Raw genomic sequence first — 15,168 nt, forward strand, 5'->3', positions numbered from 1 at the left:
TCAACTGTACTATCAAAAACTATATGATGACACTGGTACAGAACAGGAAAAGATAGAGGAATATCTAGATCAAAGTCCATTGTTAAGATTAGAGGTAGAACATCAGGACAATTTGAACTATATTCCACAATGGGAGGAAATGATGCTCTCTCTTTGAATACCTTAGCCAAGGGAAAGGCGGCATGTATGGATGGGATACCAACAGAGTTTTATGCCAAATTCTCTCTGCAGTTAAAGAGAATAATTTGTGATCTATTTACACATCTTTCAGGGTGGGCGACCCCCGGGATCATGGTCCTTAGCCAAAATTGTGTTTTTTTTGGGAAAAAAACAAAGAGCCTGCTGAACTTGTGTCTTATCGCCCTATCACCCTGATTAATGGTGACTCAAACATGTATTCTAAATTATTAGCTAGTCGATTGGCATTGGTTATTCATAAGAATGTATCTGATCGCTAGCATGGGTTCATTCCAGGGAGGTCCACCTCCGACCATGTCCAAAGAGTGATTACATAGTTTGATATTACTGATGGTGCAGGAGACCCTATGGCACTCATGTTATTGGACGCTGAAAAGCCTTTTTATAGGGTCTCCTGGACATATCTATGGATAGCTATGTCAAGAAGTGGCATTAGGGAGCATTTTATTAGGGCGGTCCAAATGCTATACACTGAACCATCATCTGTTGTTATGGTAAATGGGGTGGTATCAGAGAAGATAGCCATTACCAGAGGGACTAGATGGGGTGCCCATGATTTCCCTTTCTATTTGCGGTGTTCATTGACCCTTTCATCCGTAGACTTGAGAATAACATGAATAACATGTTAATACCACCAATATGGTCACTAAATTGGTCCACAAAAACATTGGCATATGGGAATAATTTCGCTCTAGTGACCTGTGATCCTGTCACTACGATAAAGGCGATAAAAGAAGAGGCCAAACTTTTTGGAGGAGTATCAGGTTATAAGCTAAACCAAGATAAAACAAAGATAATTTTCAATCATAAAATCAGGATGAGAGATAACCGAGTAGTGGAAAAAGCTACTTATCTGGGTGTTAGCATAATGTCAAAATTGGATTGTCTAGCTAATAACAATCTTGAACCATTAATACAACATACGAAAAAAGATCTTATTTGCATCTGTCCATTGGGGGCAGGTGTAACATCATCAAAATGCTTTTTTTAACATTCTATATTTTTTCAGGACAATATGTTTGGAGTTTACTCCCAATGGTTTATGTCAATAGAAAGCATGTTTTCCTGGTTTATATGGGACTATAAGAGACAAAGTAGAGCATTAAGATTCATTACCTTGCATAAAGACAGAGGTGGCTTAGCCCTTCCTAATTTTAAAGGCTATAACTGGGCTACTACATTAAGATACAGTGTTGAACTATTATTGACAAATACAGACAACAGGACAAATGTTAATATTCCAACACCACAGGAACTTATATTGGGTGAAGAAACTAGAGGGTGTCTTTGGCGGCATTTACACAATAGCTATTTAAAGGAAGTCTGTTTTAAAACCCTTTTTGGCATTCACGAAGTTTGGAACAATACACGTAGATTGTTGGGAATTGGTAGGCTATCCTTCTATACACCGTTACCTAATAACCACAACCTACCAGAGATGTTTACGGATGAATATATGGATAGATGGATACGGGCGGGGATCACACAGGTGGGTTGTTTTTACTCAACCCTAGGGCTGAAATCTTTTGAGGAATAAAAATATTATCATACACTAGACCATAGGGATTTCTTTACATTTCTCTAAGTTAGGGATTTTCTGTGGAGAAAGGGGGGTGGAGGATCCAAATTTAAAAAAAAGTCCAAACCATTGGAATCCTAATCAAAAATAGAACAGTAACTATTGGAGAAGTCTACGAATATATGAATGCTTCTTTTCCAGATGATATGGATAAATGTTTTTCAAAATGGCAGGCTAAATTGGGGGTTTCATATGAAACTTTTTACTGTTCTTATGAATTATCTCAGTCTCTCTTAATGTCCACTAGACTACAAGCCCAATATTACAAGACTTTTTTTCCGTTATATTATACACCAAGCAAGATAGCCAAGTGGGGGTCTGGTAAAGGAACGGTATGCCCACGTTGTGCTTTATATGAGGCCGATATTGTGCATATATTTGCATTATGTAATGCACTACAGGAGCTAATCACAGATATATCAGGCTTTTTATCAGAGATTTTAAATGCAAGAATAGAAACCTCAGTGTAAGAAATAATTCTAGGTATAGCTGGAATAAATCTACCAAGAAACATGAAAGGATTGATCTTTGTGGCAATGGCTGTTCTAAGGATATATATGGCTTCAGCTTGGCTGGATCCAACCCCGCCGGCGTTTCAAAATGGCGAGCCGATTATTGACGACATGTAGCTTAGAGGTAGCTTATATATAAAAGAAAGGGGCTCAACAAACGTAAAAAATTATTGAAATTATGGGATCTTCTAATACAGTGAATGCAAAGCCATAGCGGGACAGGATAGATGACCGTCTGTTTATTATATATAATGGCGAAACCCAAGCATGAAATAACCACGATCTGAAAGTATAGATTGCAATGGATAATGTTGCACCAGACGAATTAAGTGTTTCTCATCATAATATTTATGAAGTTTGTAATAATGTTATGCTTATTCGTAAATGTCTGAGAAGGGTGGGGGTGGGTTATGGGAAGAGATTTTTTTTTGTATACATAAAAACAATAAAGAATATATATATTTATTAAAACATGAGTGGAAATAGCACGTGCACCTATTTCAGCACTATGACACGTGTTCAAATAATCGTTTAAGTGCATTAATATGACAGATTTCATAACATGTCAGGTCTCAAAGCTGGGGCTGCCACTGGTTCTGCTACACATCTGGATAAATTCTTGATGCAGAGAGATCCTTGGTCATGTGTTTGGGTATGGAGAGTGCTTAACATGGCCTAGCTAGGGTCTGGGGTAAAGAATGAGAACAACCTTTGGTAAGAGAACTGTAGCTTTTTAGGAAGCCCTGTCATCAGACCTGGGGTGTAAGACCATAGCTGAGCAACACCACGTTGCCCAACAGGACTTCTGAATTATAGGGGAGAGCGCTACTACCATTACTTTCATGATCAATTGAAGCTGAAAGGAATAAGAATTGGAAAATGCAATAGGTTTCACCTCAGCGATTAATAAAAAGGTTTTTGTGTGTAAGTTTTAGCTTGATGGGCAGTTTTGCAATAAAAGTTAAAGAGACTCCATAAAAGTGTTTTGACTTGTTTGTTAAGAAAGGAAATATATTGTGCAGTAACTGGTGTAATATATAGCGCACCTGTACCATCCAGTGACGTTGGCACTATATAAAACTGACCCTAAAATAAAATTGTGAAAAGCAGGTTTAAATGTGAAGGCGTTTAGTTACCTGTGTTCTTCTATGAAGTAACTGGTGATAATATAAAATGCTCCTGTACCTTCGGGTGATGTTGGCGCTATATAAAAGTGCCCAAAAAAAATTATTTAAAAAAAGCACGTTGCATGGCAGCACTGTGACATGTCTTTTATTTAATGAATTTTAATTTTGAATTCAAGTTTTCTCACTGACTAAGGAGTCACAAAGAGTTCTAGTTTTGTTGTAGGTTCCACTACAGTTTTACATACTTTATATGCATACTACTGATTGCTTTTACTACTGTTTGCCCTATTAACATCTTTTTTTGGTAGGAAGGGTGGGTGTTGTGCTCAATTTAGAATACTGAAAGTGATCTAGTGTATGTGAAGTATAAATGCAATTAATGTACCGGTTAATGTGTTCTTGAACTAAAAGAAAATATAATAAAAAGATTTAAACAAAAAATATGTTTGTCTCGTATGTAGCTGTTTTATGTTTACAAATTAGTATGGGTCTCTTTGTGTGTATGCACATCCGTCTACATGTGTCAATATCTTGTATGCATCCATCCACGTGTAAATGGGCGTGTTAATCTCTGTCTGTACGTATGTGATGTTATGCAGATTTGTATAGCACAGAAGGGTAGCCAGGTGCTGTTTGTGCTGTTCTGTGTGCCTCTTTCAAGGTGTCTACATGCCTATTTGCCTCTGCATATCTCTCAATGCAATGCACTTGTTTGTTTAGCTCTATGTATTTATTTCTGTGTGTGTCCATCTCTGTTTTTTTAACTTGATATGGAAGTTCTCTGTTCACCATCAGCGTCTTGTTCATAAGCAAGTTTGTCACACAAGGTTCACCCCACCTAGAGAGGATTAACAAATTCTTCACAGTGCCATTTATGCATGCAGATCCATCAAGCTCTTCTTGTGCTTTGTTTAAAAGACATGTTACATAGCAGCACTGTAACGTTTTTTATTAAATAGATTTTTGGGGCACTTTTATGTATCGCAAACTCGGCTCGAAGGGATTGGAATGTTTTATATGAGCCCCACTTACATTACACAGGAACACTTTCATTTTTAAAAACATGTTACATAGCAGCGCAAGCTGCAGTTGCTTAAAGTAAAAAAACACCCTATGATACTGTTAATGTTGGGTGAGTCACAGCCATTTTTAAAACGTTAAGCCATGTTGTACAGCAGCTAGCGCCGTTGTGCAAAATGTTTCAATACGGACATGGAAAAATATAGGAGCATATTATCAAGGGTGGCGTAAGCGGCGATAATTCTATCGCCCTATTAGCAAGTTGTTGCTAACTGCTGTTAGTGACAGCTTGTAGGCGATAGCGAGCGGTTTGGGGCCCGCTTTGCATGTCAGTGATATTTGTCGCTAAGGACATGCAAAGTGGGCGTTCCCAACCTGCTAGCAACTGAAAGCAGTCGCTAACCTCGCTATCGCCTATTAGCAACACAGGTGTAGCGTTGGAAATATTCGCGCTAAGCGCGAATATCTCCAAAAACTAACACCTGCTCAGACCAGTTCTTAGCTATTATATCCAATGGGAGGTGGATATAATGGCTAAGACCCTGTTAGCGATAATGCGTGAATATCGCTGTATTCTCAGCGATATTCACGGATTTTGACGCTATCGCCTGGAATGTTATCGCTTTTGAGATAAATGTTGCTAATAGCACGTTATCTCAGCGATAAATTTCTGTGATGCGCGGCGATATAAAAATAGCCGCTAAGCCTAGATAGCAATAAATATCGCTATTTGTTGATAATATGCCCCATAGATTTGAGTAGCAGCAAACAGCGCCTTGCTAGAATGACCTTGTTAAGTAAATAGGTTTACATTCATGTATGAGTTTTTTGTTTAAAATAAAGTCAAACTATTGAAAAGAAGGAGACATTCGGGGCTGGTATGAGAGCGTCTCCAGTCTGACCATCAAACAGTGGCTTTAGAGAACGATTGCTGCTGGGCACAAGGGCAGGATGGAGTTTGGGAACCAAAAATTAAACAATTATTTGAAGTATAGTAGTAGCTTCTGCAGTCTGTCTTGTATGAATGGAAAGGGGCGACCGCTCGGTCCCCCCGAACATATGGATGGGTGCCCGAACCTCCCGGGAAACCATTTTGGGCGGGGTGGGCGTTGCCCGGCTGGTATGCCCAAAGCGGCGTGGCCGGGGCGCGCCTTCCCCCGCCCGAGAGGGGTTGTCCTAGACACCTCGATGGAAGACCACGCCCAGTAGGCGTATCGGGGACGGGTACACGCCCTCCCGCAGAAGGATAAAGGAGCGGGAATCCAGAAGATCGTCCTCTTGTTCCTCGGATCGGAAGGCTGCACCCACTCGTTGCTCGTGAGCCCTCGACGGAACAAGCAGCAATTTTGAACGTGGTAATCCTGTTTTTTTTCTCTTTCAGTTTCGACACAGATTTCAGGACCTCGTGGATCGACCAAAGGCGGAGGACTCGAAACCATGCCTAGCAAGCAAGCAGGAAAGGGTTCCGAGACGGAGAAGATGTTATGCCTATTGTCGAACCGGATGGCTTGTATGGACCGAAAGCTCGGTCAAGTCCAATCGCTCGGTAGAGGTTTGGCTGAGGTGAAGAAGCAATTGGCCGCACTGAACGACCCAGGTCAGCCAAAAAAGGTAATAGGCCCGGCCTTGCCGGGAGTTGCCCCCAAGGTTGGAGGGAAGAGGGTCAAAGAGAGGGCGGTTTCGGGGGGGTCCCAGTTCCAGAGGTACCTCTCATCGCCCCCCTCGTACCGGTCGATAACCCGGTTCAGACCCCTGATGTAGGCCAGCCGATCCCGGTGGTGATCACCTCTGTCGAGGACGATGAAATACCCCCAGAATTGGCCGCACAATTGACGGCATGGCTCAAAACAAAGGTGGGGGGCACAGCGACCCCGGGAGATCCGGCTGAAGAAGCCAGAGTGTTAATGAAGCAGTTGCGGCAATCGAGAGATGGCGCGAAGGCGAGTGTTCCTCTTGTTCCCCCACAGGTGGCGCCGGGAGTACCAGCAGCTGGTCAAGAGAAGACGGCGGCAACAACAGCCGATCCGGGTAAGCTCGCATTGCCGATGGTGGGGGAGGGCTCGATACCCTCAAGGCGGGAAAAGGTTGCACAGCACATTCCCTTGGCCACGAAAGAGTTAATATGGGGAGACAAGTATGTCAACATGTTTTCATTGTTAACGGACCATCGTGAGATGGAGTATGCTAAAACGCAGAAAGATTTGTGGCACCCTAGTGTCTGGCGCGCCAAGATGGCCGAGTTCAGGGTGGAAGAGACAGTGACGAACTGGGTTAAGGCCTTCTCTATATTTACCGCAGTTATGGGGGAATGTAAACCTGAGGTTATGACTGAGTTGGTTTGCTATCAGAATCGCATTATGGATTTTTATTCAACGTATGAGGGGGAAGAATGGAAAGGCTATGACATGAAGTTCCGTAAAGCAAAAGAATATGATGCTTCTTTTTCTTGGGATTGTTTGGACTCGGTGTCATGGCACAAGCAACTCCAGCCAGGGGCGACAGGTACGTCCTCGCCAGGCGGGAGCGGGTCCGGAGTGGTCCGCCAAAAGCCCGGGGTGCCCTTTCGAGCAGGCACAGGTGGGGGCTATCAGCCCAGAGTTGGCGGGAATGGCGGAAAAGGAGGGGTCTGTTGGGGCTTCAATCGAGGCAATTGTAACAGACCACAGGGGGCATGCAAGTTTAAGCATGTGTGTGCTGGCTGTGGGAATTCCTCACACCCGGAAAGTGCATGTAGATCAAAAAATGGCGGGACGGGAGGAAAAGGTGGACCTAAGCAGGAGTGAGGTGGACCTTTGTGACCGATTGCCTACACCCGTTGATCTCATGGTTATGATTCCATGGTTAAACAAATATCCTGATCATGTATCCGCTGGGGTGTTGAGGAAGGGATTCTTACATGGCTTCCACATCCCGGCGGGGGAGGTTCGGGGGAACTCCTTTTGTAGAAACCAATTATCGATACGGCACAAACCCAGGCGTGGCAGAAAGGAAAATAGCAAAAGAGGTCGGGATGGGGCGAGTGGCTGGCCCCTTTTCTTGCCCGCCGGTGGCCGAGTTCATCTGTTCCCCGTTAGGGGTTTTCCCGAAGAAAGATCCGGGGGAGTTTAGACTCATACATAACCTTTCTGCTCCTAGGGGTTCATCGGTAAATGATGCCATTGACCCAGAAGTTTGTTCAGTACGATACGCATCGTTCGACGATGCCGTGGCCATGTTGAACCACCTAGGCCCTGGGGCGCTGATGGCGAAATGTGATATCGAATCAGCGTTCCGGTTGCTTCCGGTGCACCCGCAGGATCAGCGTCTGCTAGGTTTTGCATTTCAGGGAAGTTATTACATGGATAAATGCATGCCCATGGGTTGTTCCATTTCATGTGCATATTTTGAGATGTTTAGCTGTTTTTTGGAATGGGCATTTACTGAGGCTACAGGGCATAGACATGTTATGCATTATCTGGATGACTTTTTGTTTTTGGGGGCGGCAGGGGATACGATGTGCGCACAGGCGCTGTATGATTTTTGCATCCTCATGAATGAATTTGGTGTCCCATTGGCACCAGGTAAGACGGTCGGACCATCTACTTCACTGGAGTTTCTAGGAATTGAGCTCGATTCTGTGGAGGGGTGTTTCCGACTACCAGTAGACAAAGTGATCAAGTTCCAGGCTTCCTTGATGCAATGCCTTAGGGGGGAGAAAGTGACCCTGCACCAGTTACAACAAACAGTGGGTCAGCTTAATTTTGCCTTGAGGGTGATTCCTATGGCCCGCCCGTTTTCGCGCTCTATCGCGCAAGCTATGGGTGGTCTCAAAGAGGCTCACCACCGTACGAGACTGTCTGGAGAGGTTCGCCAGGATATGCGTATTTGGTTGGCATTTCTGGCGGACTTCAACGGTCGAGTCGTCTGGACCTCCCCGCCAGAGTCTTCGGAGGAATTAGGTCTATGGACCGACTCGGCAGGGAGCGTGGGTTTTGGCGCCATCTTAGGTGATCGATGGTCAGCGCAAACATGGCCAACATGGTGGCACTCCAACGGTCTCACAGGTAACATTGGGTTCCTGGAGTTATTCCCAATTTGGGTTGCTCTGATGACATGGGCTGACGACTTCAGGGGCCGCTCAGTGGTGTTTTGGTCCGACAATATGACGGTTGTTGATTGCATTAACCAACAGGCAGCACGCTGCAAAATGATCCTGAGGTTGTTGAAAGAGATTGTGCTGCTGTGCATGAGACTGGATGTACTGTTCAGGGCAAGACATGTGCCAGGTGTACTGAACCATGCGGCTGATGCACTCTCTCGTTCACATATGCAGGCATTCAGGGGTTATCTGCCCACAGCAGACCCAGAGGCAGCTCCATTCCCAGAAGCAATGTGGTTAATCGGTGCCTCGGATTACGAGACCTCGTGGCAGCGAGTCTAGCCCCCAGGACAAGGAAAGCATACGAAGGAGCGTTTCGTTCCTATTGCACATATTTGGGTCCGGCAGGGAGTCAGAATTGGGGTCAGGAGGAATCCGTCCTGGGGTACCTGGTAGCACTACACAGGGAGGGCCGATCAGTTGCAACGGCCGGTAGGCATAGGGCGGCCATTTCCATCATGGCCCAGGTACACGGCATAAAAGACCCTACAGGTTCTTTTTTGGTGAAGAAAGCCCTTCGCGGCTGGCAGCGCCTTGAGGGTTGCAAGAAAGATACGAGGCACCCGATTGGCTTAGACAGACTGTCTCTGCTTTTAGCAAAGCTGGACGAGACGTGTTCCTCCCATTACGAAACAGTTCTGTTCCGGGCAGCGTTCACATTGGCATTCCATGGGGCCATGAGGGTGAGCGAGCTTGTCGCGAAGAACAAGAGAGATATGGAGGGAGGTTTGTGCAGGGATCACATCCAGATAAGGGGTGATTCGATGGTAATCATGATAGCCAGGTCCAAGACTGACCAGGGAGCTATGGGAGATAGTGTGGTCGTACAGCGCAAGCGTGGGTCCCCCGTCTGCCCGTTGAAATGTGTGGAAGACTATTTGGCGCTAAGAGCGGCCACTTGGGGGGGGAGCTTGCCCCGACACAAGGATGGCACCCCACTGACGAGATTTCAGTTTCAGAGGGTGCTGGCACTGGCAATTGCTGACGCGGGCATGGACCCGTGCGATTTTGAGACCCACTCCTTTAGGATAGGGGCTGCTACCAAGGCTACAGCCAGGGGTCAGAGTGCTGAGGAAGTGAAACAATTGGGCCGTTGGTCCTCGAATTGCTTCAAGAGGTATGTGCGCTTGCACATGTTGTAAGTGATCAATTGACATGCACTCACGTTTTCTGTCTTTTGTTTACTTTGCAGTTTCGCGGGCCTGCCATGCAGGGCGGAATTGGAGGTCGACCCTGCATCAAGAGACCAGCGGTCAGAGATCACCGACTGGAGAGAGGATGGCATGGGTCGTGGGCCACTCATACGTGAGGCGCGCCGGTGACGTATTCAAGGAAGGTGACGCGATTCACGCACCTGGGGAATACGGGTTCAGAGTGGCTTTCCATGGGAAAGGAGGGCTCGTTTTTGACAAATTTGAGTCATTTTTCGAGGGACTTTTAGGGCGGCATAGGTCAACCCCATCTGTAGTCATAGTACACCTGCGAGGCAACGATTTGGTGACACTGGGTAGACGAGTGTTACTTGAACGAATCTTGTCGGCTGTTAGCTTGTTGGCTAAAAGAGTCCCGGGGTGCACGATTGCCTGGTCCCACATGATTCCTAGAAGGAGGTGGCAGGGGGGCCTTTCGGTGTCAGCTCTGAACCATTCAGTTAAACGGGTCAATAATAAGATTGGTAGACTGTTCCGTTCTGCACAGTTGCATGTCATTCCACATGGGTGTATCCGGGGTGACCAGAGGTATCTGAACGATGGGGTTCACCTGTCCAGGGAGGGGAATGATTTACTCATAGGAGACTTGGTTGCATGGCTGAGAGGTTTGAGGAAGCATGACCTATAGGAGGAGTTGGGGGGGACCGGATGGTCGGTCAACCATCCGGTCTGTGGCGGTAAGGTCATGATCGGTGAGCAGTAATTTAAAGGTCCCTAGAGTGGGGCGCCACCCACAATGGATGGGAGCGCCCGGGGGAAGACGGCCATTGGCCCCTTCCACGGGGAGGCGGCACCCACTAAGGATGGTGCGCCTAGGGGGAGATGGCCATGGGCCCCTCCCAGGGGGGGAGGCGGTTATATGCCCCTCCTTACCAATTTCCCGGGGGCCGGATATCCGCGACGGCGGATAGAGAGTGTGGGGTTGGGGGGGAGAGTCCACGCTGTCCTTCCTACAGAGACCTCATACGGGAACTCGGACGACCCTTAAGATGGCGTCGAGTAGAAAGGGGGCCCCCACCACGACAAGGGAAGTTACAGTTGGCAATGAGGGTAGAGCCCTCTGCGCATGCGCCGCTGACACAGTGAGGGCGGGAGTTTGGTAGTAGGGATCTGACACCGGTTAAGACCTTGCCGTTGGCCCTTAATGCTAGGATGTACAATTTGAATTAGAGTGTATGCATTTTCAGGATGTTAGCCAAAAGTACAGGACTGCATCGAAATGTAATAAATGACAAATTGTACATAATGCATAATGATGAAACTTTTATTTAATGTTTTACATTTTGTTTCATATTTTAATAAATACGGCCGGGAGGGTGACTCCCTCCCGTCTTCTAATAGTTCAACTATTGTCCGACTTCCCATCCTTGGGGATATGTGTTGGGAGGGGGTGGCGGCATCCCGGCCATATGGAAAGGGGCAACCGCTCGGTCCCCCCGAACGTATGGATGGGTGTCCGAACCTCCCGGGAAACCATTTTGGGCGGGGTGGGCGTTGCCCGGCTGGTATGCCCAAAGCGGCGTGGCCGGGGCGCGCCTTCCCCCGCCCGAGAGGGGTTGTCCTAGACACCTCGATGGAAGACCACGCCCAGTAGGCGTATCGGGGATGGGTACACGCCCTCCCGCAGAAGGATAAAGGAGCGGGAATCCAGAAGATCGTCCTCTTGTTCCTCGGATCGGAAGGCTGCACCCACTCGTTGCTCGTGAGCCCTCGACGGAACAAGCAGCAATTTTGACCCACCCACCAGCCCCTGATAGCAAAAGTTTGGAGGAAAATAAAGGTTTTCTGAGTGATGAAAGTATAGGCCTTTTTTCCTTGGTAGAGTGTATGAAGGAACTTTGAGAATAAAGATTTGGTTTGCATTGGAGAAATTTTTTCTTGCAGGAAAGTTCAGTGATAACAGTAAGATGATGTGAAATTTTTTCTTTTTAGTAGGTAAACAACTGTCGTATTTATTTGTCGGGCGGTAAGGTCATGATCGGTGAGCAGTAATTTAAAGGTCCCTAGAGTGGGGCGCCACCCACAATGGATGGGAGCGCCCGGGGGAAGACGGCCATTGGCCCCTTCCACGGGGAGGCGGCACCCACTAAGGATGGTGCGCCTAGGGGGAGATGGCCATGGGCCCCTCCCAGGGGGGGAGGCGGTTATATGCCCCTCCTTACTAATTTCCCGGGGGCCGGATATCCGCGACGGCGGATAGAGAGTGTGGGGTTGGGGGGGAGAGTCCACGCTGTCCTTCCTACAGAGACCTCATACGGGAACCCCGGACGACCCTTAAGATGGCGTCGAGTAGAAAGGGGGCCCCCACCACGACAAGGGAAGTTACAGTTGGCAATGAGGGTAGAGCCCTCTGCGCATGCGCCGCTCACACAGTGAGGGCGGGAGTTTGGTAGGAGGGATCTGACACCGGTTAAGACCTTGCCGTTGGCCCTTAATGCTAGGATGTACAATTTGAATTAGAGTGTATGCATTTTCAGGATGTTAGCCAAAAGTACAGGACTGCATCGAAATGTAATAAATGACAAATTGTACATAATGCATAATGATGAAACTTTTATTTAATGTTTTAAATTTTGTTTCATATTTTAATAAATACGGCCGGGAGGGTGACTCCCTCCCGTCTTCCAAAAGTTCAACTATTGTCCGACTTCCCATCCTTGGGGATATGTGTTGGGAGGGGGTGGCGGCATCCCGGCCATATGAAAGTAAGCTACAAACCCAGTACTGGATTTGAGTTGAACCACACAGAACAAGATCTTCTTGCATCATCCAGGTCTGAAGCAGACTGGATTCCTTGCCCTACCACCTTTTGAATCCTCAGCTCAACCGCCAAAGGCAAGAAACTGCTTTGCAATCATTTTGCAGGCCTTAAAGAGAAAGACTGAGCTTTGTGAGCATCACTCACTCAGATTGTAGTTTTCTTCCTTTAGAACAACTGTGAGGGTAAAGAAATCTTCGCAGGAGCGCGTGCTTGTGATGCAGTCTTTCCAGAGCTTGCGCCGAAGGTAGTCGGTGCTGAAATATAATTCTGTTAGCTTTGCAGCGCGTGATTGAGTACAGTTGTGACAGCTACTGTAGTTATGGAAGAGGAGGCAGGCTCGTGTGAGGGGACAGGGCCCAGTTTGGAAAATTATGCATTTAAGCATGACTCAGCAGTGCATGAGTTACCAAGCCGATAATTGGGCTGTTGATGGATTACTCTGACGTAATGCGCATACTGAATGGGAAGGCAATCTAAGAGCTGCCGAATTTGTATTAAGAACAGCTTTAAACAGCGGACCAAAAGCTGTGCTTGCATGACAAAGGCTTTGGAGGCCAAGGCACAGGATGGCCTACACAGTGAGCGCTTGAAATGTGTGCTCATGCAGGCAGATTAGGTAAAAGGCGTAGGACAAAGGTATGCTGGAGGCAGAACAGGAACAGTGCAAGAGCTGTGCAGTCAAAACCTAAATGAAGTTCCACAAAAGCAGATGAACAGAAGTAGGCCAAAGTGGCCACTGAACACTGAGAAAGAGAAACACACGGGGAACAACAGGAAATAGTATGCTACAACTAATAAAAATGGAGGAAAAGTAAGAGGCAAGCACATGGACAAATGAAAAGTAATGGTGGGCTGTAAGCCCCCTTTTAAGATTTATATTAAATACAATAGATTTTCAAGCACAGCGCAATTGCTGGGCAGGCGCCCATCTCCGCCCCACCGCTTACCTGCAAGGAACGTCGCTGATATTACTTTTTTCTGTGGACCGTATTTTCCAAGCTTGAGATGATGAAATATGTGCAGGGAATACTTCATTTCAGTTTGAAATGTGCCCACAACATTGTAATCCCGATTCAAGGATCAAAGGCCCATTTGGTTTGAGGCGGGATTACCAATCCGATTAGAATGAGTGCCTCAATGTGTTTTCAATAACATTCCTGTGAAAGCTCTAGGTACCAGCTTCTTCTGACCTCTATCACTTACAAATTCATTTACTTGGTGAGGGAGCTCACAATAGCACAGTGTGAAATCTTAGTGAGTTAGATATCACTGGGTGTTATTTGTGGGATCTTGGCAAGTGAGGTCTTACAGGCTTTGTATGTCTTGGTCAATGATCTCAGAGATGCAGCACATGAGCTTCTAGCCAGTGCACTAATACATGGCGTGCATATGATTCCATTGGGTGAGCTTATACAGACAATGTGTGATCCTACTGTGAGCTTCAATTTACTGTTCTTTGGATTACAGTGAGTGAGTTATCCCTGGTGGTAGAAGGGATGGTGGGATGCAGTAGAGTGAGACTCTAGTAGGGTTGTCTTAGATCCTGGTGTGTGTCATTCACTGACATTTTCTGAGTTCCTGCAAGAGATCTTTGACAGGTAATGTGAGTGATCCTATGAATTAGCGTATACTAGAATCATGCTAATATGGTGATTAACTTTATTCTGGTATTGTTGGGGTGTTAATCAGCTTTCCCTGTCCTCAAAATAACTCTTGTTTCTCCATATTTCACTTCAGCTTTGCAGTCAATGGGCAGGAGACGGGCTGGTGTAGCCAGGGATGCCAGGGTATTGTTGACACTGGCACGTCCCTTCTAACTGCACCCGGCCAGTACATGGCAGCACTGATGAAAGACATTGGAGCAACTCTGGATTCCAGTGGCCAGGTAGCAATCACAAACAAATCCTTTTGGCCATTCCATCATCTTGCGCCCCTCTTAGTGGGTTATGGAAGCCTGTGAGAAAGGAGCAGCCCCTTATTAGATTTTTCGTTCTCTTTGTTTTTTTTACTGTAATCGAACATGCCGTGCTGTTGTAACTGGTCTTCTTCAGATTGATGTCACTTTTTAGAGTGTAAGGAGGTAATGTTGTTTTTCTGACTGATTTCTTCTTCTGATTTGCAGTATGTAGTGGCCTGCAGTAGTGTTACAAGCCTGCCTACCCTGAGCTTCACCATCGGAGGCACTTCCTTACCGCTGCCACCCTCTGCTTACATCGTTCAGGTATTGATAATGCAGTCTGACATTCTTGCCCTGTACACCCTTTAGTGCACCCAGACACACACACTCTTCAGTTACAGATAGTGTGCATCCTTCAGTCGCTGTACACCAAGCCACAAAAGTTACCCCATACTCCACCTATATCACAGAGGCAAACACTGTATATTCTGTATCACCGGGAGCTGCCGGTGCAGGTAAGAACAGTGAGGCAGGGGGCGGTGTGCGGGGGAGTGAACAGACGACGACGAGGGAAAATAACGTAAGAAAAAAGAAAAACACTTTCCTTGCGCTTGCCACATCGCTGACTCGGTGATGCGGCTAGCTCAAGGTAAGTGGTTTTCTTTTTTTAATGTTATTGTCCCCAATCGTCATCTGTTGACTCTCCCCCCACCCCACCCCACTGC

The 15,168-nt window shown here is 46.6% G+C and overlaps 1 protein-coding gene across 1 annotated transcript in view; it reads left to right on the forward strand.

The window, feature by feature from the left end:
• LOC144823061 (gastricsin-like) overlaps window positions 1-15,168 on the forward strand; it is a 34,717-nt gene that overhangs the window by 17,437 nt on the left and 2,112 nt on the right. Inside the window, exons 7-8 of the mRNA XM_078681225.1 lie at window positions 14,284-14,431; window positions 14,669-14,767. Coding sequence (XP_078537351.1) covers window positions 14,284-14,431; window positions 14,669-14,767 — 247 coding nt within the window. The remainder of the gene's footprint in view (window positions 1-14,283; window positions 14,432-14,668; window positions 14,768-15,168) is intronic.

Source organism: Lissotriton helveticus, chromosome 3_1, assembly GCF_964261635.1.
Source record: "Lissotriton helveticus chromosome 3_1, aLisHel1.1, whole genome shotgun sequence".
NCBI lineage: Eukaryota > Metazoa > Chordata > Amphibia > Caudata > Salamandridae > Lissotriton > Lissotriton helveticus.